The 26,582-nt window shown below is 39.9% G+C and overlaps 1 protein-coding gene across 1 annotated transcript in view; it reads right to left on the bottom strand.

Annotated features, from left to right (window-relative positions):
* LOC114066587 (thyroglobulin-like) overlaps positions 1-26,582 on the bottom strand; it is a gene marked incomplete at its 5' end in the record, with an annotated part of 129,421 nt that overhangs the window by 94,808 nt on the left and 8,031 nt on the right. The window contains 15 exons of the mRNA XM_027901380.1: positions 213-389; positions 1,026-1,163; positions 3,268-3,351; positions 4,056-4,121; positions 4,670-4,837; positions 5,206-5,403; positions 6,013-6,121; positions 6,767-6,882; positions 8,155-8,277; positions 12,076-12,246; positions 13,806-13,955; positions 18,509-18,733; positions 19,948-20,104; positions 20,616-20,770; positions 22,881-23,090. Coding sequence (XP_027757181.1) covers positions 213-389; positions 1,026-1,163; positions 3,268-3,351; positions 4,056-4,121; positions 4,670-4,837; positions 5,206-5,403; positions 6,013-6,121; positions 6,767-6,882; positions 8,155-8,277; positions 12,076-12,246; positions 13,806-13,955; positions 18,509-18,733; positions 19,948-20,104; positions 20,616-20,770; positions 22,881-23,090 — 2,247 coding nt within the window. The remainder of the gene's footprint in view (positions 1-212; positions 390-1,025; positions 1,164-3,267; positions 3,352-4,055; positions 4,122-4,669; positions 4,838-5,205; positions 5,404-6,012; positions 6,122-6,766; positions 6,883-8,154; positions 8,278-12,075; positions 12,247-13,805; positions 13,956-18,508; positions 18,734-19,947; positions 20,105-20,615; positions 20,771-22,880; positions 23,091-26,582) is intronic.

Below are 26,582 nucleotides of genomic sequence, written 5' to 3'. Positions count from 1 at the left end.
CTGAGGTGGGAAATGAAACCGGTGATTAATATCTTTCCATTCTGAACAGAAAATGAACATCCATGCCCAGAACACTCTGACCTGTCCCTGCATCATCACATCCCAGGATTCATTTGTATATTTAGACTTTTTGTCTCAGAATCAAGAGCCAAACACCAGCTTGCAATACGAGGGTTTGAATAGGCATTATAAGTCCAAATACCAAAACTTGCCTGTTTTACGATACAGTGTCTGTGGTTGCCGGGGCAGCACAGTTGGACAGTTCCCTGGTGTTTGATCAACGCTGCTGTCACAAATCTGTGCCTCTGGATAGAGGGTACACACAGAGTATTTGTCTGTGGTGTTTTGAAGATCTGCCATCCGACAAAACTCATCTTCCTGGGCACAGCCTGAGAAGTAAAGTCAGAAAGAGTTACACACACAAGCGTTCCTTCCCCTCTCTGTTCCTGTTCATGTTTTTGGTGCACTTAAAGCTAAATATCAGCAAGAAACTAAGAGTGAGAATTTCAATACTATCCTGTTAGTTGTGCAAAATAATTAATTTATTTAATTAAAAGTCCAAGAGAAAGAGGGGCATATTCCAGTTCTAGTGGCATTGAACAACAGGTGTACTTGGAGAACACAGAAAAGGAGCTACAGCACAGCCTAACAGGGAAGAGAAATTCTCCAGCTGTTGCAAGCATTGCATTGCTCCAGTGTATTGGTGTCACTCTAATATTTAATTCATAAAAATCTCTTTCTTTTCAGTAAATTTGACATACAAATCGTATAATCATAAAATAACTCTGCATCAGTCATGGGTCTCTTACTTTAATGAGTAAAAAGGACAATAAAGTCCACAATGTCTTAGGATGCTTTTACAAAAAATTAAGAAACAGGTGGTCCCACAAGCAATTTCCATGAAAATTTTAGGAGTTTTCCCCCCAAAAAATCTTGAAGTCCAAAGTCTCTACTGGTCATTATTATAATACCTATTTTAGTTAATTATTATTTCCTACAGAATAACAGCCTCCAAGAAGTCTTACGTGTGAGACACCAAAGCACAGCTTCCTCAGCTGAGTATTTCTGACTGAAGATCCAATACTGCTGGTAAGGGAGAGAATAGTTCTGGTCACTTTGTATCTGGCTGTTGTCCACTAGGTAGAAAAGATCCTTTGTGGAATCTGAGACACAAAAAACCAGTCTTAAATAAAGCTTAAACATGATCTGGAATAAATTAAATTTATTTACGCATAAAATTCTGCCTTTCACAGTAAAACAGCTGCAACCATTTTGTACAGCTAGCATACACCAAAGGCTGCATTTCATAATACAACTGTCCTCCCACATTTAGAGATGCTCCTGTAGGCAATGCCCCCTCTCTGAGCTGCACTGCACAACACAGCATTGTCAGACTACTTCCACCTCCCAAAAACCTGATGAAAATCCCAGCTCCTAGAAATTAGTGTTCTCTCTACTCTGTCATGCAACACAACATCCTAGCACTCAAGTAAGATGCCTCAGAGGATGTTTGCAATTCCTTAATCAATCTAATTTCATTAATCCAAAGTACAGAAGTTTCCTTATATTCCCTTGAGAAGCTTTTACACCTCTCCTCTCTATGTTGAAAGTTTTCTTGACAAGTTCAATACCTATTTCTGTCATTTAACCTCATTTCTCCTAGTTTATGCTCCCACAGACCACATTAAATAACTCCTTTCTGTCACCTGCCTGTGACCTTTAGACATGCATGCAATGCTTTATATCTCCTGAGCTCCCTCTGAAACAATCAATCACAGGTCTTTCAGGCTGTTTCCAAATTTGGCCCTTTAAATAAGGTTGCAATACTGAAATGGACACTCTTTGCTGATCTCTTACAAATTTCTTTTTCAACACTTTCTTATTTATCACGTGCCATCAGCAGCTCTCACCCCCAGGACCAACATTGTGAGAAATTCTGTTATTTAATCTTACATGCAGTGAAACAATCAGAATATAATGAAAACAAGGAAAAGTAAAGACATGCTAATGATTACTATTGAAGTGCTGGAACACCTACTGACATGCTGGGAGTGCACTATAGCTTTGAATTTTCTATCAGAAACTAGAAAAGATATGTTACCACGTGTTTTATGAAAGATCATCAAGTAATAAAAGCTTTGTAGACATTTTCCTATAACTTATAACGTAAGTTATGTACCCATAACTTCTTAAAAAAGGTGGCTTATAATTCCTGTTACCTCTCAAGCCTTAACTTCAACCTCCAGTTTCTCTGGAAACAGCTGGTGTCACAACTAAGACTTAGGGATGCAGGTAGAAACTGCCATTCCTTGCATAACTTCATGTTTTAATGATACTATCAGCCCCAGCAAGGTAAATGGAGAACCCTGAGGGCTGCACTCATGCCTTGGCAGGTAAATGCAAGAGAATTTCACCCACTGTATTACATGCATTTTTTTTCCTCTCATTTTTGAGTCTAGACTTTAAAATAGCCCTAATTGTATAGGAGCACCATTTGGTAAATGGGCATTTTCAGTTCACCTCCCTTTCAAATTCCAAAAGAAAATCAGCAGTTCACTTCCTTTTAGGATTTTGCATGTATTAAATCATGTGCTCAGACATTCATCAAGACTCCTCAGCGAAGATTACATTTCATTAAAGGTGAGCCAAGATGCTCTCAACAGGCTCCACTGCTCACTTACTCTTAGGATTATGGTGCTGAAGGCCCAAATGAATTCTAGTAACTTACTACACATTCTTTAGAACCTATACATGACCTGTACAAGAGCAAACCCTGGAATAACAAAGAGCTAAGAGAAGTTCACAGGTCCCTCAGTGTCATCATGCATGGAGGAAACACTTGTGATTGCAGTTTCATCCTGATTTTCTCTAAGCATCATATTCGCAGTCATACTGTCACTAGCAGTAAGGATGCCCAGGTACCCTAGCTAAGGATTTAATTTCTGGGTCTAGGTGAAATTTTTTCTTAAACCAAGTAGTATTTCTTGAGTCCCTTCAATTCAATAAGTCTGAAAGAACAAGCTTTAATAGAACATTTTAACATCTGCATTTCCAGCCTAGCCTAAGAAGGTTAAAAATCATAAAGCCAGGAGGTTTACATTTTGAACATCTTCCTCAAAACCTGTATTGGACTTCCTACCTAAAAGAAATCCTCTTTACTTCACAGTACCTAGAGCATTATGAACATATATAACAATATATAATATTTTCTGGTTAAATTCTGCATCCCTCCTCTGCTGTCTTCTCTGCCCACCCTTGACATAGTACCTGACAATGCTAAATCACTCTCTGTCTCCAAAGCAGCAGAAGCACCACACTCAGAGGTTTTAGTCCGTGTGACCATATCAGAATCTGGAATGAAACAGGAATTAAAGAGCATTGTAATTCCCTTTATCTGTCTTTCACAAAATCATCCTTAGAACCCAAAATTTCACAAATATTTTAAAGTGCACCTCTTTAGGAAGTTCCACCAGCCGTTGAATCAAAAACAAATAAACCACGTCTGTACAGCTCTGGGAAAAACCTAAACCAAAATGCACGGTTTGCAGGATAAAAGCAAATGTCATATCCACAATCATTATACACTCAGCATCAGTGGTGGGGAGACTGTGTGTGTTTATAAAGCAGCATCAAAAATCATTTGTGCAGGTTCTGCTGTGTACATAGCGACATTCAGAAAGCGAACTTGCAAAAATAACACATACAGGGTTATCATGCTAAAAAACATAACCTATGTAGTTAAGCATAAAGCGCCAAATTATTATGGCACCTGGACACTGATGGGACAAAAGCATGTGTGTTGATGCTACAATTTTCACAGGTATTAAAAGTTATAAATGATGTTCTCAGACACAAGAATTTACCCATATTTTATGAAAATAGAAGTAGCAGAATTAGCCCAGATTACCCACCCTACCAGAAAAAGCTTCTGAGCAGTGTCTCAATTTGGACAGCATAAAATGAAGCGACAATGCCACTTCCATTATAGAACACACATCTGCCACTGCCAACAGTTCAGCATAAGTTTTAATAACAACTTCTGTGACATAACTCACCTCTCCACAGGTAAACTTGCTGAAAGGTTGTAAAATTTCTTTCTGCCTCTTTCACCAACTCAGAAGCTAACAAAGAAAAAATTTTGTTAGAGTAGCTGCTCAAATTACACAGATAGTATTGTAATGCTCAGAAATTGCATAGAAAACTCATCACTACACTATGCATCACCTTATTTATAATACAAAACCCTAAGGAAGAAGGTCCCAGCTGTCAAGGGGCTAGTCTGGGCCCAGGGTGCCAAGGTTTTACTCAATATTCCATCACTGTTTTTCCTGTGCAGCTCTGGGCACCTCCCTTTTTATCTTTACTCTGGACTTTACCTTATTTTCAGATTATTGGCTTGAATCTGCCTGAATTAAATGCTGGAATTGTTATAGGGTGACATATTAAACACATTCTTGACTTTCATTAATGTACAGACTGTAAGACATGGGAGGTCCATCTCTCTAACAATGCATCCAGTTAGAAAATTCTTATTCTCTTGTGATTGTATTGATATGGACTTAACTTGAGAAAAAAAGCACTGAAGCACAAGAGCAAGCTGGTGAATAAGGCAGAGTCTATACAACAATTAAAGAAAACTAATGTAAATTGAGAGAATTCAATTACATACTTCCACTGAACACTTGTCCTCCCAGGGTGAAGGAAAATGTCTTCTCGTTTTCGTCGTAGTTCACACCATTACATATCCCACCTATGACAGAGGTTGGTGTTGGACTCCACACACTTCCATCGCAGATCAGCACGTCTGGGGAGCTCAGCAAACTACACAGAATGGTACCTAGGGTCAGGCAAAGAGAGAGCTGCAGCACTCCAGTTATGGCAAGCAACCTGTGCTACTTTGGGAGAGAGGTGTTTCGGAATGATTTATCTCATCCACACGTCTAAAGCAGGTCAAAAGAATTATCCTTTCAAAGATGTCCATCTTGCTCCAACAGCAGGTTGCTGCCTCAGCTCTTTATCTCTGCTGCCCCAGACCAAGTCTGGGGCACTGCTCAAATTCTGACAACACCAAAAAACTGTCAGTGATGTAGAGACAGCCTGCTGACAGCGCCATGACACAGAGGTGGGTGTGCAGTGCTCAAAAATGAGATTTACTCAGCGCTGGCTCCCTGCTGCAGGAGGTTTTGCTGTGCAGTTGGACAGTACCTCCCCCCAGGGCAGTGTGGCTCAGGATGAAGCCGTCGCAGCAGGAGTCCCCACTGCAGAGCTGCCGGCACAGGAGCTGAGCGTCCGTCAGCGACGCCGCGGTCGCTGGGAGCACCACGGAGCGGTACACGCCTGACAGCACGTTCTGAAAACCCGTCCTCTCAAAGGCCTTGAGTCCAGACGAGTTAAACTCCTGTCCTGGGTAGAAACAATGGGAAAAGAAAACGTTCAGGAGATGCTCAAGGGATGCTTCAAATGGTTCGGTGCCTTTTTACATGGGTAGCTGGTCAGAAATTACTGCCAGCAAAGGGCTCCTAAACGGATGTATGCAGTAAGGTTTTAATATTCTGCTTTCAAGCACTGCATGAGTAACTCCCAGATACAAACTTATCTCATTAAAAAAGTAAAATGTGTAATTTGGCCAGCATAACTGCTTCTGCAATTAAGGGTTCTGCCAGCTAGGAGGGTCACTAATAATGCCTTATATATTCAAATAACAAACTACTTAATGAAGAGAAATCATAATACAACAGAGCAGAATAGGATAATACATTGGATAGAATTAGAGTTTTTTTGGGACTTCTTGTTAGTAAAAGCTGTCAAAATGGCTTACAAAAGGTGTATTCCTAATTTCTAGGAAGCATGACATTGCTGTGGTTTCTGGGTTATCACTAAACGTTGAGCTCTCAAAAGTATTGTGCCTTCTTAAAAAAAAATGCTCCCCACATTTAATCACGATCCTGTATAATAGCAACCACCATCTTGGGCACAGAGTCTAATATTAGGTGAGTGATTCTCATCTGGTACCTCTCTTCAAATAGACCATCAGTGCATCTCCTTCTGGATTCCTGATACGAAGCAGGCAGCTGAGGCCACCAACGCCAGTGGCAGAAGGGTTCCCCAAGACACCTTGTACCTGAGACAGAAAACAGGCATGCACAATAAACACAACTTAATTGATTTCCTCTCCTGAAATACATTTTCTTTATTCAGAAACTCAGGGCCAGGAGCTAGCACACATGGGGATTATTATCACCACAGCTTCATGTGGACATTTTTTATTCTATCCAATACAGACATTTTTTATTCTATTAAACATAACTCAATTCTTCAAAGCACATTGCTGTGTTTAAAAGTAGTGAATAGGAAAATATTACAGTGATAAAGGGCACACAGTTCAAACCCTGGGCTACAGGAAGGAACTGAAAAATTCTGACTGTTTCAGGTGGCATGACTACCAACCTGAATACTTCTAGTTTGAACTATCCAGATTAATCCTGTTTTTAAATCAACCTGATTTCCTAACTGCAGGAGCCTAGCACGTTTTAGGAACAACAGTGCTATATGATGTTCCAACCAAACACTGAGACATCCAGACATCACTTTTGCAAACATCTGGGTGTAGCTTCTTTACCAACTTGCAGGAATTTATTACTGCAATAGGGAACAGCAATGTCCAAGTGGTCAGGTACCAGCCTGCCTTTCTTCTGTGATCTTGTCCTCTTATATTGAACATACAGCATTTTGATAAACACATATCTTTAAATATAACAATTCTTACCAATCCAGAGGTGGTGCAGTTGAAGTTGACTTCAGCAGCACTGTACAATTCACAGAGAACTTCAGCGCCAGCAGAAGTTACAGTTGCAAAGCCACATGCATCTTCCCTCTCGCAGCCTGAGAAACAAGGAAGAAGCCTTAGGTTTCCTAACAATTCTCATGAAAAACTTTTTCTACAAATTCCACTGCTTACTATCACTTACCTAGTTGTTCATATGTCTGTCAGAGTGCAAGCACATGAATTTCATTAGCCAGATGAATTTAAGTATTCAACTATTTTAGCAGAGGGTTAAGGATTTTAAACTAACTTCAATTCATGCAAAACGTTGTTCATCACCTGATAATATAAACAGTTGAGACAGGCCTAATCACCCACCCAAATAAATTTTGCCTGAGGCAGGACTCTCATGAACCACTTTGCCAGCACATGACATCTACCTGATACAGTAACCCCATGGGAAAGAGGTTGTGACAAATATCGAGGTGGTAGGAAGGAGGGAAACACCAAATTCTTCAATCACACTGGCTGCCTCTGCAGAAGGTCCCTGGCCAGTGTAAGGAGCAAAAGCCATCCCTTTCCAGATTTAGGAGTGTCTGAAGTTCCTTCTGCCCTTACACACTCACTGTGAACTTGCTCCCAACAGCTTGCTCCTAGCACAGGTCAATTTTTTTTCCAAATGTCTTTAGTATAAAATAAACCAAAATAAAACATAAAGCCACTGATTTGTCAGAATTCTCTGATATCTGTCCTACAAGCAGGACACCTGTGTTATTACTGCCAGGGTGTTTTTTATTTGGACATATCCCCTCTGCCTCCCTCCTCAGCCTGAGCATGAGGACACACAAGGTGAGACTGACTCAAAGCACCCTGAAAGAAGTGAGGTGATTCCCCTTGGTTTTAGAGGATTTTGAACCAACTTAAACCAGCAAACATGATGTATCCAAATGCAATGTAGTACATAGACTGCAAGACTTGGCAGAGAACTATCTTTGCACTCCTTATAACACCCTTCCTAAGCAAGGAAGATTATTATTCTTTTATGTGCCAACCAAGTAATTTGGGAAGAGGTAAAAGCTTGGTTTTCATATATCCTGAACATGTAATCCTTCTTTTGTCTGCACATCTGCAAAGTCTGATGAATGTTTCTGGTTTAAATCTCAGCTCTCATCTGTATTGCAAACTACAGATTATTTCTTTCTGAAAGGAACACTAATCTCTTCTCTGACCCAAGGTCACCAAAAGTTGTAAATATGTTGCAGTGAATTGGTGCCAAACTGCAGAACACACAGTTCATGTGGGAACTTAACTATAAGCTCATCATATAAAAAGATTATTATTTTCCATGGTGGTTAGTGTTCTCTCTACAGCTTTTATCAGAGTTTTCTCACCTGAAATGCACTGAAAATATGCATTTTGCAGGTCTCCTCCAAATGACTGAGACTGAAGAATTTGAGCTTCTTCTGATCCATAAATGAGACGGGAAGAAGGAACTCTCTCAAATTTTCTGAGCACTAAAAGAAAAACCAAAAAAACCCAACCATCTACTATTATCAGTTCCCATGCTCCAAACAGACAGAATTTACATAGAAATAAAACTTGAAGAATTCTGTAGGGAAAGAGGTTTGCTCATTAAATGATGTACCATAACCCACAGATAACTCAGGAGACAGCTGGAGTGGGGATAGAATTTCTGCTTTGAAAAAAAAGAAGCATCACAAGATTCTTTGAAAAACATTTAGCCAGGAGTGGGCTGGGAGTTTACATTGAAGTGAGTCTTTCTCTTCCAGCAGCACACCTGCCATCTCTCATTACTTGTTCAAGGCACTGAACCAACTATTGAGTCATGTGAGGAACTAACTTTCTGCAAAACAGCCACTGACACAGGAGCCAGCTCTGATGTCACTTGGTTAGAAAGGAAATATAGGAGCCTTGTTTCCAGGGGCTCAATAGCCTGATCTCCACTGACTTCAGGATCAGGGATATATCCAAGGTAGTATTTCCTACATGCTGTTTTATTGCTCCTTCATTTTCAGCTTTCAAAACCTGACTGCCACTCTACTGACCAAGCACTTTTATCTGCTCCCCCTGCACCCATGTGTAAGGATGTCTGGCAAGCAGCACTGTCTGCAAACCAGGAAAAGCTCATGGGGTCTAGAGACTCAAAACCCAAAGGTCATTAAATGGAGCAAGGGATCCATTTAAGCTCCAGAGGGTTTGGCCCTGGGTGTGCCCTGAAGAGGATCACAGACTGGTGAAGGGACACACAGTGCCACCACCACCCTGCTCAGGTTGCTACTCCCTGTACTACCAAGGGGGTGGGCACAGGGGGTCCACACATTGATATATCAGTGTATTTCAGGAAGCACAGCACATTATCCCTTCCCATGGACAGGGGTTGGAACTAGACAATCTTTAGGGTCCCTTCCAACCCAAACCAGTCTACGATTAAGGGAAGAACGTGGTGACATAGCATCATCTCTGTGCTGACCAAACCTCTCTAAACGCCCCAAGTAAAGGCAAACCTCTGGCTCATTGCAGCCAACACCTGGCCTAGACCTAAAAGAGGTAAGAAGCAGGTAAGAAGCATCAGTCCCACAGGTCTGATCCTAGCCTGTGGGAGATGTCTGCATGTGGAACTACTGGAGACTCAGCCCTTCTCCTCACTTCACTTGTGGAGGCAGAGGTCCAGCTGGAGGATCACAAGCCTCTGTCCCTGGAATGTCTAGATAAACCACAAAATAAAAGCTGGAAGACCACAGGCCTCTGTCCCTGAAATGTCTGGATAAGCCACAAAATAAAAGTCAAATGGATAAGTTCTTAAAACAATCACTTGTACTCCTACAGCAAGACAGTCAGGACTAAATCAGAAGCAAATGTCCATTGCTGTCAGGGCTGAGTCAGCAGGTGCTTTTGATAAAACCATCATTTCTGCTCAGAAAAAAAAAAAAAATCAAGAGGGTTTGTCAAACACAAGAAAATCCTTGCACTCCAGCCCAGATGGGGACAGGGAAGAATCATGGTGAAAACAGGTGGAAGCTTTTTCCCTCCTAGAAATATGGGGCACCGAAATATAAGCATTAGCTAAATTCTGCACTAAACTGAATCCCTTCTGCATCTGCAACTAGAAGTGATGCCTGGTTAAAAACTGTTCTCATTTCTACTGCAAAATGCAATTCGCAAAATTACATTTTCAAATGTTTTTCTTTTCTTCTGATTTTTCTCCCTAATTCTGACTTCATTTCACCCTTGCATTTTCAAGAGAAATCTTTCATCTCTACTTTTCTCCCATATTACTGAATACAATATTATTGAATATGGTATGTGTTAAATACAATAATATGAGAGAAAAGTAGAGAAAATATAGAAAGTGTAATGAAGCATGAAACTGAAAACACTGCGAAAATAATTCTTGAATTTTTTTTTTTTTTAATATGAAGAAAGTTAAAAAAATTGCATTCATAAAGCTATTTCACAAACTTAGTGCAGAGCAGAAATTTTCTCTCCCACATATTACTAGAGTAAAGCTGTAGGTCCTACTCATGTTGATATAATCACAGAATCACAGAACACCCTGAATTGGCAGGGACTCTGAGAGGTCATCAAGTCCAACTCTTAGCCCCCACACAGGACACTCCCAAGAATCACACCATGTGCCTGAGAGCATTGTCCAAATGTTTCTTGAACTCTGGCAGGCCTCACAGAATTGTTTGGGTTGGAAGGAACCTTAAAGATGTCCTAGTCTCAACCCCCATATAATAAATGTTAAGTAATAAATGTTAAGTGTAAACGTTAAGTGGCCTAAAATATAACAAAAGAGAGAGAATGATAATAACGAGCAACAGTTGTTACAGCTTATTACTGTGCTTTCATAGAATGCAATTCCTCTTCTGCCTGAAGACTCAAAAGCCAAAGACCAGCTGTGTTTTGTTGACCCTGCCCAACCACCAACCTCCTGTCAAAGCAAGGTCAGCCTTCAGCCCCTGCTGTCTTGCTGTGTGCAGAATTCAGTTCAGGGAAATAGCAGGGGCAGGGGGAAAAGTGAAAATAGAGATAAACAGTTTCACTTCATATAATGCTTTCTGGAAGTGCAGCATAATCTTAAAAAAAAAAAAAAAAAAAGAAATGAAATTAGCCTGATCTATTAGGTGCCATCCCTGCCCATGGAAGGAGGGTCGGAACTAGATGATCTTTAAGGTCCCTGCCAACCCAAAATCTTTTATGATATATTGCTGCTGGGTTTTTACAACCCAAACTTTTAACAGTCACAAATACTTGTAGTGACATCGTCTAGCATGATCCACAAAACCAAGCACAGGTATCTAGAATAGCTCCATCCTGGACAGACTCAGAAATGCCCATGCAGGAAGGCTCAAGGTGAGTAACAGGAGAATTGAACTCCTGAATCCTTTGCCCAGAGAAACATCCCAAATGCCCCGTGATCAAGAGCAACAGAGGCTCACACCTCGTGTTTATAGCTGTGATCAGTCTCTCAGTATGCTCAGAGGAAAAAAAAAGCTATTTTAACTGAAGACAGTTTTGCAGCCTCTTCACAACTAAGGGCTTTCATTTCACACTCTTTCCACTGATCAGACTTGTCATAAGGCATTGCCAAATACAAAGCCCACCATGACATCAGTTTCTAAACAGAATATTCAATTAATTTCAACACCAATCATATGATGAGTATATAAAACTTCGGGGAAAAAGCAAAAGATTTGAGGCTGAGAGGTATAGTCAGACCTTACTGCAGGCAGTCTGGGGACTGTTTGATGGATGACTTTGTTTTTTCAAACTTTTCATCCTTGAGAACCAGCACTTCACAGCTGTATTCAAGCAGAAGTAACCTTGCCCAGCTTGCAAGGATATGCTCGCCAAGGCAGATATTTTACAGCAGGAGCCCAGAGAGTGATGCTATGTCACAGTTGTGAGATCATTGCTGAAAATAGTCTATTTCCCATGACTACACTGATGAGGGATAATTTTACAAGGAAATTAATAATTCTGCTTCTTTCCCATTAGCCTTCTCATTATTCTTTTCGGTTTCCAAGCAGAGAGCAGGAGGTCAGCACACATCAAAAGCTGTCAGCCATCTGAGAGTGCAGGAAACCTGCTTCTTACTCTTCCCTTACCAGAAATAACTTCCCAAATGTAGTCAAGAAATGAAAAACTAAGGAGGAATGTGGCTTAAGGCAGAGGCCACAACTATGGGAAAGTGAATCCCCATAAGCTGTGGAGTGATCAGTCTCTTCAAAAGGAGGTTTTACTTATTTGGGGCCAAACCATATCCAAAACATTCTTCTGGCACTTACCCGTGCACTGGTCATCTGTAAGGAGATCCTCAGTTCCAGTCCAGTCCAGTGCTGCTCCAAAGTTATTGACACAGAAGTATTTCTTAGTGTCAGGGTCTTTCTGGGAAGGTCTATACTGGCCATCTTCATCACACTGCAGACCCTCCTCATTGCTCTGACAGTATGTGATACCTGTTACAAGAAAACAAGAAAAAAAGGTACTTTGATAATGCTGTCACTGGGTTTCCCAGGATGGCAGAGGTTGGACAGGACTTTGGAGGTTGTACAGTCCAATCTCCCTGCTCAGGCAGAGCCACCAGAGCTGGTTGCCCAGGACCACATCCAGATGGCTTTTACCCATCTCCAAGGTCAGAGACTCCACAACCTCCCTGGGCAACCTGTTGCCAATGCTCAGTCATCCTCAGAGTAAAAAAATGCTTTCTGATGTTCAGAGGGAACCTCCTGGGCTTCAGTTGTGCCCATTTACTTCGGTCCTCTCAATGCAGTAGGACAACGTTCCATTGCTCTAGGGCAAAAGTCCCCTTACTACAGCAGAGACTTCACTGAAAATTAGGCTAGGATTTGCATGGTGTTTTATGCTCTGAAACATGGTAGTCTCACTGCTTTGTTGTTACTTCAATTCATGTTTCAAACATTTTTTGGGTTCTCTGCCATGGACCAAATCTCTGTCGATGTATCTTCAGTACTGTAAAGCAAAGGGGTACAGAGAAGGAACTGCATTTCCATGCAGGTTTTTTCAGTGCCTGCTGCAGGGGGTCTGCAGAATGCCCTGAACAACAGCACAAGAGCCATCACACCAATTAATTCAGAAAAACTTTTCAGACTTCGTAAGGAGACAGCAGGGAAAGAAAGAAATCAGAAAGCTAATCTGTACAACCTGGACTTTTGGAGAGGGCTGGCACTGAGATACAGCACATAGCTAAGGTGGAAACTAGGGGGGGACCAGGTTTAGTAAAGAAAACTCCAAGTGCAGTAAAAAAATCCTAAAGAGCAAACTTTTAAGGACACAAGCCCAGCACCTACTCAGGGAATACACATGGAAATGAATATGTACAACTTTAGGCAAAAAATAATTGATGTTAGGATGCATTAAAATAAAACTGGATCTTTTTATCCCACCTAAGAGAAGAAACAGGTTGAAGGAGAACAAAATAGACAATGACACTCCCAAGAAACCTGTTCCTGCTGCTTTCATTTTTATCCATAAGTTAATGCTGCAGACAAAACCGAATTTGGACTTAATAGCTGATTTTCTGCATGGAACTGCATGAAAAAATAAGTCATTTAAGCTGAATTCACCAACTTTTGTGAACATTTGAATAGTTGTTTTTTGAGAAGTGTTTGTATTTGAAGGGGAAAGAGCTGCACAGAAGGAGAGTGCTTTAGTGTTCCCGAAAGTGGCAACAAATCAACTGCATGAGACGTTTCTCACTGATACTGAACACCCAGATACCATTCCCGAGGACAATGAACACGTCTAAAGGAACCACAACATCCTGGATGAGACTGACCACTTCTTTCTCATGCATTTTTGGTTAAAACACCAGAAAGTTTGTACTTTGTAAAATGCCTCTGAATGTATGCAGAAGGGATCGCATCCATCCAAAAAGCCCCAGAGGGAGGATTTTTTATTATTTTTTTTTTTAACTTACAAAGCAATAAAAAACCCAAAACATTAGTTATTGGAAGCCTCAATATAAAGGATATGGGAAAAAATGAGTCCAACTTACAGTGATCAGTACTGACTGCCCCATAGGAGTTGGTAGTTTTGCCCACAGGACACTTGATACAGGAGGAACGTCCTGTCTGCTCCTGATAGTAGCCAAGAGGGCAGGGAATGCATTCATTGTCCTGGAAATGACTGCCTGGAGGACAAACAACTGCAAAGAGAACAGTCACCTTATTACTCCTTAGGAATTCAACCAGTTTGGGCATTTGTACACACATCTGTGGGTGTGTATATGTATATAAGAATACATCTTATCTTAGACTTGCCGTAGGCTTCGAGCTCTTAATATATGTATTTCTAAGTGCTATAACAAGGGTGAACACTCCTTAAATGAGCACTAAACTCATCAATAACAAAAATACAGGCTGTGGTCTGTTTTCTCAGATCACCCTAAACCTGTCCTTCAATTAGTGCACATGAAGGTGTTCAGAAATGCCAAATCCAGGCCTGATTTCCGTTTGTCAAATCCATTTGTAATAAGATAATGCACTTTGTGGATAAACTGTGAAGGAGAACAATGGAAGACAAGCTACAAACAGAGTAACTTCTAACACTACAGACAGAAACAGGAAGGCTCCTTGGAGCAGAAACTCCAAAACCATCATATAGAAACCCACCATATGGTAACGCTTTCATCCACAATTCCTGGTAATGAAATTTTTGTTAAGTGCTTCCAAACTAAACAGTAATGGCCGGATTAAGAGTCACTAGCTGTGCACATGACAACCCAAACACAAAAAGATGCTCTTAGTCCATGTAGATATCATTTTCAAAACAATCAGGAGCAATATTTCCAGCTGACCTGTTGCCTGTTATGAAGAAAACTTTCTTCTGGGATGTCATGGAATACTGTCTGTCCCTCCAGAGCATTCAAATGAACATTAAAGCAGAAGAGCCACAGACACGTTTACAGGACAGTACCTCTACTTGTTATTTCACAGCTGCTTTCCAGATGTAGATTTCGTTCAAAACACTATCAAATGTATATTTTGGGACTTGGACAAGGTGCAAAATTTCATTTCTCTTCTTGCCCTTCATCTTGGCAGCAGTTTAAGCTCGCATGAGTGAGAAACAGTAATGGAAAATTGGCCATCATCACAACCCAAATGATGAATTGCTGTTCTGGCCAATGCACCAGAATGTAAATTAATTTAACTTATAGGAGCACCTAAATTATAATAGACTACAAAGACAGCTAGTAGAAAAATTATCATGTCTTCCTTCATCTGCTGTAAATGGTCCAATGGGAAAGTCTAGGATGATACAACTGTGAGACCGAAATTTTCCTTCCAAATGCATATCAAGGCAATTACTGTAGGTAAAACACATACCTAAAATCAATTACACAACGTAAAAAAATCCTGGATTATACGGAATTCTCCTTTCACAAGCACATTATTTAATACACAAAAGTGTCTGATACATTTTAAATAGTTTCCAACACATGAGAAAAGGATCATACTCATTGCAAATGAACAACAGTAGAAATTAAAAAGAAATGAGCAATCCATGCCTAAATTGAAGACAAAAGCAAAGAATGAGGGAGACTCATTAGGCAATTACAGTTTAAAAAGGAACAAATTACGCTTTTCAAAGCATTCTCCTGTTTTTGTAGTTTTAATCACAATGTGAAAGAAACAGCTGTGTTTCCTATTATATTTAAGTAAAATTCCCTTTCATCTCACACATCACATTGGCAAAAGGACACAAAGAGCAGTAAAAACTCTTGGTGCAGAGACACATTTTTTAGACTCTGTAACTCTTGGAGGCACCAGTACTTTCAGCCACAGGTCACATTTGACACAATCCCATAGAACTTCAGTTCAGTCTTAAAAGTCAGATAAACCACCACATCGTACTTCTTTCAAGCTTTAACATTCTCACATTTTAACAGTATAAGAAACTAGAGAACAGCTCTGAGCCAAAATCTCAGATCTGGTTGTTAGCACTGGGCCCAAGCTTTGTATCCCTAAAAATAAGAAAAAAGATAATCAAATATAAAAAATGAAAATAAACCCCAAATTTAATCCCTTGCTCCTGCACAGGAAATTTGGAACCCAGTCTCACTTCTAGCTAGACTCAAGCTTCTGTGTACCAGGTGAGCAACTTGCTCAGGAGCAAAATCCAGGCTACAGAGCAACCCACTGGAGTAACTACACAGGGACACCTCACTTCACAAGAGCCTCCTTTTACTTAAGATCACCTCTCACTATACTAAGAAAGATCAAAACCTGTCAAAACTGATCATTGTCCAGTGCTCTTTCCCCCATCCAGGGACACTGGAAAACTTTGGGATATCAAATTCTTGATCTAGACTATTAGAAATGAAGACTTGAGCTGCTGGCTCAGCTATAAATCTAGTATGTTCTTTGATTTGGGTTATGTTCTGCTCAAAGCAACTCTGACAGAACTGCCAAGCATTTTAAATAATAAAAGGAACCAGCATAAAAACGTACAATAAAACAAAGCTAAGTAACAAACAGTCTTCAGGTTTTCTCATGAAATAAATAGTGCTAGGTTCTCCTGGACAGTTTCCAACTCTCTTCTTTTTGACTAATACCTGAGCGAAGAAAGTGTCTTTTGTCTCATCAAAATTCAGCTAAAATAAAACTTATACCTCCAATACCTCTTAAGGAATTATATTCATAAATACCTGTGGCATAATATAACTCAGTATAAGACTGAGACTAAGAAAAAATGTCACATTACAAAAACTAACACATGATAAATGTATTAGTTGCAGGCAGGAAAACACGAAACAAAGCAACAATAAACGCAAATCTAAGTAAAGAGATTACTTTAAAGGAAATACATGAGATGAAGAGGCGGATTCATTCAAGCTGTATGTTCCTAGATGAAAATACTAAGCTTATTGAGACCACAAGAAAGTTGTTGCTACGAAGCTGACCATGCTTCCTGAAGGAAAGGCAAATTACAATGATAGCAAAATAAAACCAAACAAATAAAAAAGCTTAGAATCTGAAAACCCAGTTTGTATTTCAACAAGTTGGAAGAGGAAAGGGAAGAGAATAAAGAATCTCTGTCACCCTCACACAACTTTGGTTTCTGTAGTCACTGGTGATACTTCCTACTGATATAGCCTCTGGTAGAGATATAGATCCAGACAGGATGAATGATCAGGATATATCTAGATATCTAGATAGAGAGATAGATAGATAGATCTTAGAGGAATCAGAACCTGGATTCCTAAATTCCCTGTTCAGAATAAAATATGCAGTCATACTACACAAACCACTGTCCAGCAGCAGGCACACCATGGCAGGTTAGAGCATGAAAGCTGTGCTGAAAGCTCTGCCAAAAGCTGGAGCAGAAACTGCCTCCTTTCCACATCTCCATGAGGTCTGTTTTACTGACTTGTTCCACAGCTAGCTCATTCAAATACATAAGAATTAACTCACAAGGTGACTTAATTCACTGCTTCCCAGAGGCCTTTATCCCTGGCAGGAAATACTTGGCAGAAAGATCCAATTCTTTGTAAGTTCTGCTCTAAGTGATGGATTCTACTTAAAAAATAATGATACTTCCAATTAGTACAACACTACATCTTGTTAAGTAGCTACAAGTTGTTAAAAACTCTGGATTCTCAGTAGGAATTAATTTTTTTTTCTGCATAAACCTATAGTCAATTTACCCTTAAAAGTCCAAGCTGGAAACTGCAGCAGTTCAGAACTGATTCATCACTTGATTACCTTGCCCAGGCATTAGGAAATTCTCCTGAACTTAAAGAGAAACAGCACACCAAGAAGGGAGCTAAGTTGTATTCTGGTTTACTCTTGGGGTCTCTAACTTAAAGCTGCATAGTGTTGAAGTTTTTCCAACTGAAAATATTCCCCACACTGGAAAACCTATCCAATATGTGCTACTGTTCTCTTACACACACATGTGGTACATCTCTCCTCTGTTCCCCCCCACAAAAAGACATAGTGAATGCACCCCAGTGACATAAGTAAGACAGACACACTGAGGACAACTGGGCCAACAAGACCAATCAGGGTTGCACTGTGGGAGAGTTGGTGTTGATAGAAAAAAGGCAAAGGCAGTTTGTCAGCACGACCTGGTACCCAGTACGGCCAGGCAAAGCCATGGGGAACCATGGAAAAGGTAGGTTTGGCAGCCCTAAGCAGGATTTTGACAGAAAAGCAGCCTTTTCCAGGGAAGCAGACTAAACAGAAGGAAAGTGAAAGAAGAAAAGAGGGAGGAAGTGCAGTCAGGTCTCAGAGTTGGCCAACACTGAAAAAGCTTTCATCTGAGCAGGCTGGACTTGGCCCAGGAACTCAAAATCTCAGGACTTTTGCCATTGCAGCATCTAGGTTTCTATTCTAGGTAAGGTGCCACCATCTGAAGCACTGGCTGCATTATCTTTGTAAGATCCTCTTATTAAGGATCATGTACATTACAGAACTACAGAATTATGAGACAGATCTAAAATAATCCTCCAAAATTTTTCCAAAACCTTCTGTACAGTGTCAGTGCGATGATGCCTGTTTCCAAACCATTGGCTCGATAAGAGGACTGAACAGTAAGCAAAGCACTAATTCCCATCTCTCCCCAGATTTATCATTCAAGTTGGTGCTTCATGCCTTTCACATATGAACCACAAACAAAAGTGCAACAATTTTCTAGCTTCAGCTTTACACTGATTCCCGACAACATCCAAGAATGGAAAGCTAAAGTGAGACATACCACATCCTTGCGAGCTTGGGACTGCTTTCCCTGGAGATGAAATCCTTCTAAACCCACTTCTGCATCCCAGTTGCACACGTGGAGACAGATCAAACTCTTCATCCCGGGGAAAATCAACTACAGAATCTGCTTGGAACTGCTTGGAGTCCAAATGCAGCAGAAAAACACCATCCTTAATCTCTTTTATAAATGCTCCAATGAGATTTTCCCCAACGATTGCATTTTCTAAAGAGGGGAAAAACACAACAAAATAGCACGAAAGACATTTCCAATATGGGAATGGATAACCACACAGAAACTGATGAGCTTAGAGTTAAAAACATAGGCAAATGCAGAAATATGAGCATTTTAACAAACAGCAGACCAAAATGAATCTGTACAGTGTTTATCAAATTAAAGCCTTAATTTGCTCACTCTGGTCGAATACACCAGAAAACATCTCAAACAGAAAGACTCAAAGCTGCCATAGAGGGTAATGGAAGTTTGAACATAAAGTAAGTTGATGGTGCCACGAGTATAGAGAAATCAGGTTCTGCTCTGTCTCTTCCAAAACCATACAGTCATTCCTGAAGAAACCAATTTTAGTAATACAGGGAGTTTATAGCCTGGAGAGGGTCAAAAAGGTAATGCCCTCAAAGACAGACACTTTGAAAAGAAAAATTTAATATAAAATTTAATATAAAACCAAAACTGAACACAGGATTCGAAGTGTGGTCTCACCAGTGCTGAGTACAGGAGGACAATCACTGCCCTGGCCCTACTGGCCACACTATTCTTGATACAGGCTACTATTCTTGATATGCCCACAGAGGGAATTTGAACCTGGGATATGTATATCTTTTATTTTAAAGGAAAACAGTGACTGCTTTGAAGGAATTTCCTTACTTTCCATCCCTAACTTGCATGGAAGCCACAGCAAAGATCTGCTAGTTGCTCTAGGATGTCCAAGGTAAGGGTCATTCTTTAGTGTCAAAGGCAATGCAATCAACAGAAAAAGGGGAAAAACGGAAACAAAAAAAAAAAACTCGGAAGAAATTATTTAAATTTTTGACAACGTGTGAACTGTGTTTCTCAGAGTACAATGAATAAGAAACACAATCTTTTCCATCACTGGGGACTTGACCGATGGAAATTTAACATCTGGGACAGTTCAGCTCATGCCCAATAAAGTAATTTTCAGTCCTGGTTAAGGCAGCTGGGAGAGGTACTGCTATCTGAAAAAAACCATTCAATTATGGCTCCTTTCCACTGTGTGGTCACAGCCTGAAAGGAGAAATACATCAACACCAAAATCTGAAAAACACAACACCAGTGTTATAAAAGGCGGTGAGCATTTATAATCCCTTGTTAGTGCCTCCTAAGAGCAGACACAGGGAAGCAAAACAACTAAAAGCAAATCAGGTTTAATCCACAGAAACACCAGAGGAAGAAAAACTTACCAATATCATGTAAGTCAGGGAGAGAAGCTGTCGGGATGTTTTCCAGCTGAGTCCTCCACGTGACATTCACTCCCAGGCGGTCCGTGCTCAGGCATTCAACATAGACAGTGGAATCATCACAGACAGAAACTGAGCCAATACTCCCAAATGCATTTACCTCGAATTCACAGTCAAATGAAAACACAGTTAGCCAACCTGAGAGCTTTCTGGTTCTGGCCTTGCCCTATCCACTTGCAGTATCCTATGCTCAAAAGTAACATTTACAAAAGGGACTGTAAAAACAGAAGCAAGGAAATATAACTTTAGCAAGTCATTTACTCACTGTAAGAACAGTCAAAATATTCTCTTCCATTGAAACAAATTTTTAATAAATATTGGATTGATGTGGTATGACTTCTATAGCTAGAACTGAGCTGATCTGCTGATGTGGTGTCAGTGAGACTAAAACTCCTGTTTTCCCACTCATCTATATGAGAGTGCTGCCAATCCTGACATATTTCATGGCACATTCTGCTCTTCCACCTCTCTCAGGTGGGCAAAGGTCTATGTTGGGTTTCTTTTTTTTTTTTTTTAATATTGAAAAACCCAACCAAAAAAAAAAAAAAAAAAACAACCAGCCAACAATAACAAAACCCTAACACCAAAAGAGAATAAAAAATTTAAATTACCTGGAGATGACATAAACCACGAGCCTTCAACTCATCTAAAATAAATATCTGGAATGCCTGGAGTAATCCAGAGTAGTCAGAACTACATGTCTTCTCAGGAGGCAGCAGTAGTTGGAAGTGTGTTTGAGCTTGGACTGTCTGAAATAATTGGAGCTCTAAAAATTAAGTAGAAAGGGCATTTAGTAATGAAGAACCCGACTTTCAGCATTACTTTGAGAAAAGACAACACTGATTTTACATTTTCATGTTGTATCAATAGTATCTACCCACTTTTTTAGGTGAAAGCAGTAGAGTTGTCAGCAGTAAATACTAAGCAGCAAGAGACAAGCTTGAAAAATATATATGTTGTACATTAGGGAAAAAGCCAGGTTACACAGTTATGTAATAATAAAGAGATGCTCTAACTCACAGAAGGATAAGGAACAATCTGGATCATTAATGATTTTTCATAAGCCTTAGCATGAAAGCTGACATTATGCCAATACTTAGAAAAGAAACAGGAAGACAAGAATTGTTGGCCTGTCGACTTCCACTTCTCTTACACACAATCATGAAAACACTCATATTAAAAAAGTAATTAAATAGTGAAAGCAATTATTACTAATTCTGATGGGGTTTTGCTTGTCAAACTAACTGGGAATAAGTTTTAGTAGAGAATTGATAGCATAGTAATGGCATGGACATGGATGTCTAAGAAGAGCCAACCAAAACACTGCAAATCACACAAATCAATGAGAAATCTGTGAAGTCATCAGTCACAAAATGAAAATCTATTTAGTCAGTTTTTAGCAACATACAAAAAAGATGCACATTTCTTTTCTCCCCTGGAGTAACACAATCCCAGGCTTCATGGAGGGTTTGTTATCTCAGATTCAGTACAACTGTCCTGCTGTCACTGCACATCTGAAGGGAGCTGGCTCTTATCCCACCAACCTGGACAAGCAGCAGAGCTCTCCCTCATTCACCTCCTCTACAGACTCTCACTGCATTACATACAAGTGGCACTGCTGGAGCAAAATTCCCAACGTCTCACCCCAAAAACGAGTGTGGGAAAGCCTGGAGAGCTTCAAAGGAGAATAATGGGAGGGACCAGAGGACACAAAAATCACAATCTCTAGATGTATCCATAAAGAACAGGTAATAAGATTTTTAAAATTGTGGATAATTATCCACTGGAACAAATCACTAACTGTTTTGGTGACTTCTCCATTATTGTGACGTTAATTCTATCACCTTCCTATGTATTGGGAATTTTTTTTTCTCTCTCCTTAAAACCGTACCCTATTTCAAACACAAATTATTGGGGCAAGTCCTTGGCTTACATTAAACTTCATAGCAGATTGTCACATACTCCCCTCTGTCCTTACAAAGTTATTCAACTGCACTGAGCAAACATGGAAGTTATTTCATAGCATGCTATAAAAACCTAACAAACATAGACAGACAAAAATCTCAGTCTGAAATTTAAAGTTTAAAAACATTTGTATTTCGAATAGAAGAGCTGAGTACAGTTGGAAATGTGAGTCCCAGATTGAGTTTAATTCATTTTGGAGATTGATTAATGTGTTTAACCTATTTTGAAAATGAAAATAGCTGCAAACTAGACAGCAAAACCTGCATTTCTCGAAGTCCAGCACTGCTATAAACTGCCATTTTCATCAGAAGATATCTCTATTTGAAATAATTGAAAAGGCCAACATTAGTATCCAAGTAAATGAGTTCTGAATACACAACCAATTCTTCCAAGAATTAAAGTGACATTTTTTTTCTTGAAAGCAAAATGGTTCAAAAAATACCAGAAGTCAGCCAACAAAGACAACAATAATCCTAAACAACAGGCTGCTGCTGCAAAAAAGATGCAAAAGTAACAGTGACTTGATTATGCAAATAAACAGTCAAGTTCTGCCAAATTCAAACATCTGGTGCTCATCTGTTCTTCCAGGACTAAACAGTTCCATCAGAATTACTTATGGTGCCAGCATCTTTTAACTAACAAAGAAAAATCTGCAAATAGATTGAATAGCTATTTATAGCTATATTATTGCAGGCAAGCAGGGCTGTTTCTGGCATAGGGGCCAGCCAAAAGGCAGAGGTGAGGATGGCAGAAGACAGCACCAAACTACTTCACCTCAGTTTAGCAACTCCCTTATAACTGTTATGCCCTATTATTGTCATTAACACAGCAGCTTTCTAATGAAAGCTGATTTTTGTGCATCTGTTTACCCTGCTCTGAGCCCTTCCCAACCCCCAGCAGCTGTGACATACTCTGGCAGGCCTGGAGGAGCGGGGCAGCCTGGACCCACCGCCGCTGCTGCACATCACACTGGAAGGAGGTGCTGGAAGAGGCGCTGTGGAAGCCCTGACGACACACCAGCTGGCACTGCTGGACACCTGGAGCTTGTCCAGAAACGTTTTCACAAAATACAGCTCCGTTGGGAAGAGATGAGGCACCGAAGGGCAGAGCACACAGTGGACCTTCACGGGAGAAAGGGGATATGTATTAGTGGCACAATATGATGACTTGTAGTAAAAAAGTCCACAAAACCTTCATATCAGCAGGGAAAACATAGACAGCACTCTCTGCATTTCCCACTCAACAGCTTGGATCTGGTTTGATGTCAGTATGGTTCAGTTTACTGAAGCTGAGCAAAAGGCACATTATTGGCTTTGATGGGTAATGCATTGGGTCCAGAAAGGTATGTGTATGGTTTCTAAGAACAGATACATTTTAAACAGCCATGAATAAATTTAAGCAGGAAATGAGAAGGAGATTTCCAACCATCAGCAGAACAAACCTTTACAAAAGATATCTAGTGGAAACAGGCAGGGCCAAAAAAATCTTATCTCAATTCCCTTTAGTCTAAAGTCTGAAAAATTTAAGATCAGGAGCTCATGACTGTGGTGCCTTCAAGAGCACCAGGATGTTTCTAGTGACCCAGCAAATCAGCATATACAGTAAATACATATAGAAATAGTAGTATACAGCTTTGGAATTGGAGCACAGTTTTTCCTATCAACTCACTCTGCATCAGTACAGTCATTCCAACCATGCTACCCCACTGTGACAGACTATTTTAGCAGGTTAACTACAATGATAATTAATTTCTACAAATCAGTACAAATCAACTGCGTCACTCAGTATTATCCAAATCCCAACCGAGCTACTAAATATATAATAATAATTAAACATTTATGAGTTCTAGAGCTACAAAACATAGGAAGAATAAAAACTTCCTTCTTGGAAATAAATTTAAAGAAAAAGATGTTATCATGCAATTCACTTCCTTGGGGTATATATAGATCATTTTCCAAATTGCAGTGCTCAGATCAGCCCCAAAATCCCTTGTTTTCCAACCCTGTGTATTTCAATGACAAAATAAAAGGCTTTCATATCTGTTTTGCTGAATTTCCAAATGCAATTTTATTTCTAAGTCTCCTTTATAGCATCTTTTCTGCAAGAACTGTGTTAATGGGGCCACTACATTCCTTCTCTTCACTCATTGACTCCATAGCCAGACTCTTTTTCTCAGTAGAGGTGGAAACCTGGCATCCTTGCTTAACAAACTTTTAATAAATCTCCCAAGTTTTTAGGACCAAAAAGACATTGCTGTAAAAGAGAGACAGTAATACTTACTCTGATCATTTAAACTACATCCACAGTCATGTGTTAATTGCATTAATATCTCTTTATACAAAGTATGTAAAAAACAACCTGTGGGTTATTAATTGCTCTAACACATTTTTACATCCAGCAAGTCATATCCAGTCTCAGCTGTATGATTCCACAGTCTTTTACTGCTTATTTCAATGAGATTTGTCTTATGAACCAGGGAAATAACCAGTCCTCAAAAGTCAAGAGATCAATGGCTTCCTGGTGTGGTTCAGATATTTCAGCTCACCGCCAATAATTTGCTCATTTATCCCTCCACAGATGTCACTCAATTTACTACTGTTATCAAGCCTACACCATTCTGTCATTCTTCTGTTTCTTGGTCTTGTAGGAGTGAATCATGATCCAGTTGAATACTGACACCTCTTTCACAGGTGGTCCTAAAGATTTCCACAAGGAACATTTAACATTAAGTGACATCTCCAGGGTCCTTCTCTGGGAATCTTTCTCTCCTCTATCTCTACTCAGAGTTGTGGGCAGTGGCATGAGGATGGGAGATGCCTGTGAGGACTGCAGGGATACTTGGCATCGTCTCTCCAGTGCATGTCAACTAAAAGTTGGATTCTACCTCTGATGGAAATGATTAAACTAATGAAAAACTTGCATGCACTGGGCACTGTGAATTATTGCTTTCTGTTTACAGCTGTCTGTTCTGATGCTGAAGAAGAAGTTTATCACATATTCCCACCCAAACAGCTTCTTTTGCTCACAGACAAGTAGTGAGAGAGTACTCCTTTTTCCTGAATGATTGTTAGTAACTCCCAGGACTAGAGGTATAAGGTTGGATAGACAGAGGAGAAAAGAAACTTCTTCTTCTTTATTTTTACACAATTACTAAGTTGTTTATCGTGAAAAGTTCCATTGTTATTTCAAAATCCGGGAAAATCATTAAAGATTATTTCAATCTCTATGCAGAGTGTAACAAATAGCTTTCAGTTAAGCCAGGTTTCCACTATATTTTCAAAGTAGTCTCAGCTCAGTCTTTGAAAAAAGAAAGGTCATTAATCATTCAGTCAGTGTTTCCTCTAGGAAAAGTACAGCATTACAGGATCCCAAAAACAACAGATATGCACCCAAAATCATCTTAAAGGCATATCTTGGGGTACACCTACACTTTTCTCAGAACGTATTCCATAATTTCTGTTGGAATTCAGGGGGAAATCTAGAAAATGAACTTTCACGAAGAGAAGGAGTTATCAAGGACTTAACATTTACAACTAGTTCTGAGTTTTCTCCAGAGCTCATCTCCTCAGAGCTCAGTTGGGCATCTCCACACACCACCACCAGCATGGGGCAGATACAACCAGTCTCCCTCTGGCCACCCATAAAATCCCATCCTCCTAACTCTCTACTGATAGAAGAGAGTTCAAAGAAAATTAAATTGGTGGTGGGTTCCAAGTTGGCTGAGCATCTGTCTAGTTGATTAAAACACCTTACAGGCAGCTGGGTAGACACAATCAGGCATTTGTACCATAGAATTGTAGAATCATTAAGGTTGGAAAAGACTTGTAAGATAATTGAGTCCAGCCATTAACCAGCACTGCCAAGTCCACCACTGAACCATGTCCCCGTGAGCCACATGTACTGTTTCCTTGGTGAGAATGAGCATGTGTTGCTCTTTATATATCAGAATCACGATAAGAAACTGAAAGAATTTCTTATCGTGTGGTCTCCTTTCCCTAAATTTTTGTCAAAAAAATGCCAAGCCAAACCAAACCAAACAAATAAAAAGAAATCCCACCAACAAATGCACTATGGAAACAGCAGTGTCCTGAAGACACCAGTTGAAGGTTTCCTTTTTACATCTTTTTACATTAGTTTCCACTAATCATTACACTTTGGAGCAGAGCCTTGTAGAAAGTTTAATTAATTTTGCTACACTTCAGTGATGGGAAGATGTATAAGGGCCACTGCAAATTAAATTTATTCCAATGTCTCCCATTTGGATATCTCACTGGAAACCATGAGTGAGTATCAGCTCTACACAGCTCTGGTCATGCAGGAAATACTCTGTGAATATGCAGTGTTTTGGCACATTCTTTTCACAGTTCTGGTCACAAGCCAAGAGCTGGAATGGCAGAAGCATACATTTTTCAAATTTTATTTTAGTCAGCTGAATGGTTTTTAATCCCAGAGCCAGCTCAGACTGGAACAGGTTCAAGTTTGCAGCAAGCTGTTCAGATTGACGTTGTAGCTGGGTTTTATAAATCAACTTTTTGATTCAATCAATTTTATGAATAAGGAAAAGTCAAAGATCCATTCCCTTCTCATTTTTCCCTGACAAAGCCCTTGAAGAA

Source organism: Empidonax traillii, unplaced genomic scaffold (genome assembly GCF_003031625.1).
Source record: "Empidonax traillii isolate 1590-97213 ecotype Southwest subspecies unplaced genomic scaffold, ASM303162v1 scaffold781:size518241, whole genome shotgun sequence".
Classification (NCBI taxonomy): Eukaryota; Metazoa; Chordata; class Aves; order Passeriformes; family Tyrannidae; genus Empidonax; species Empidonax traillii.
Note: the sequence above shows the minus strand (reverse complement) of the source record. Positions and strands in the feature narration are given on the sequence as shown.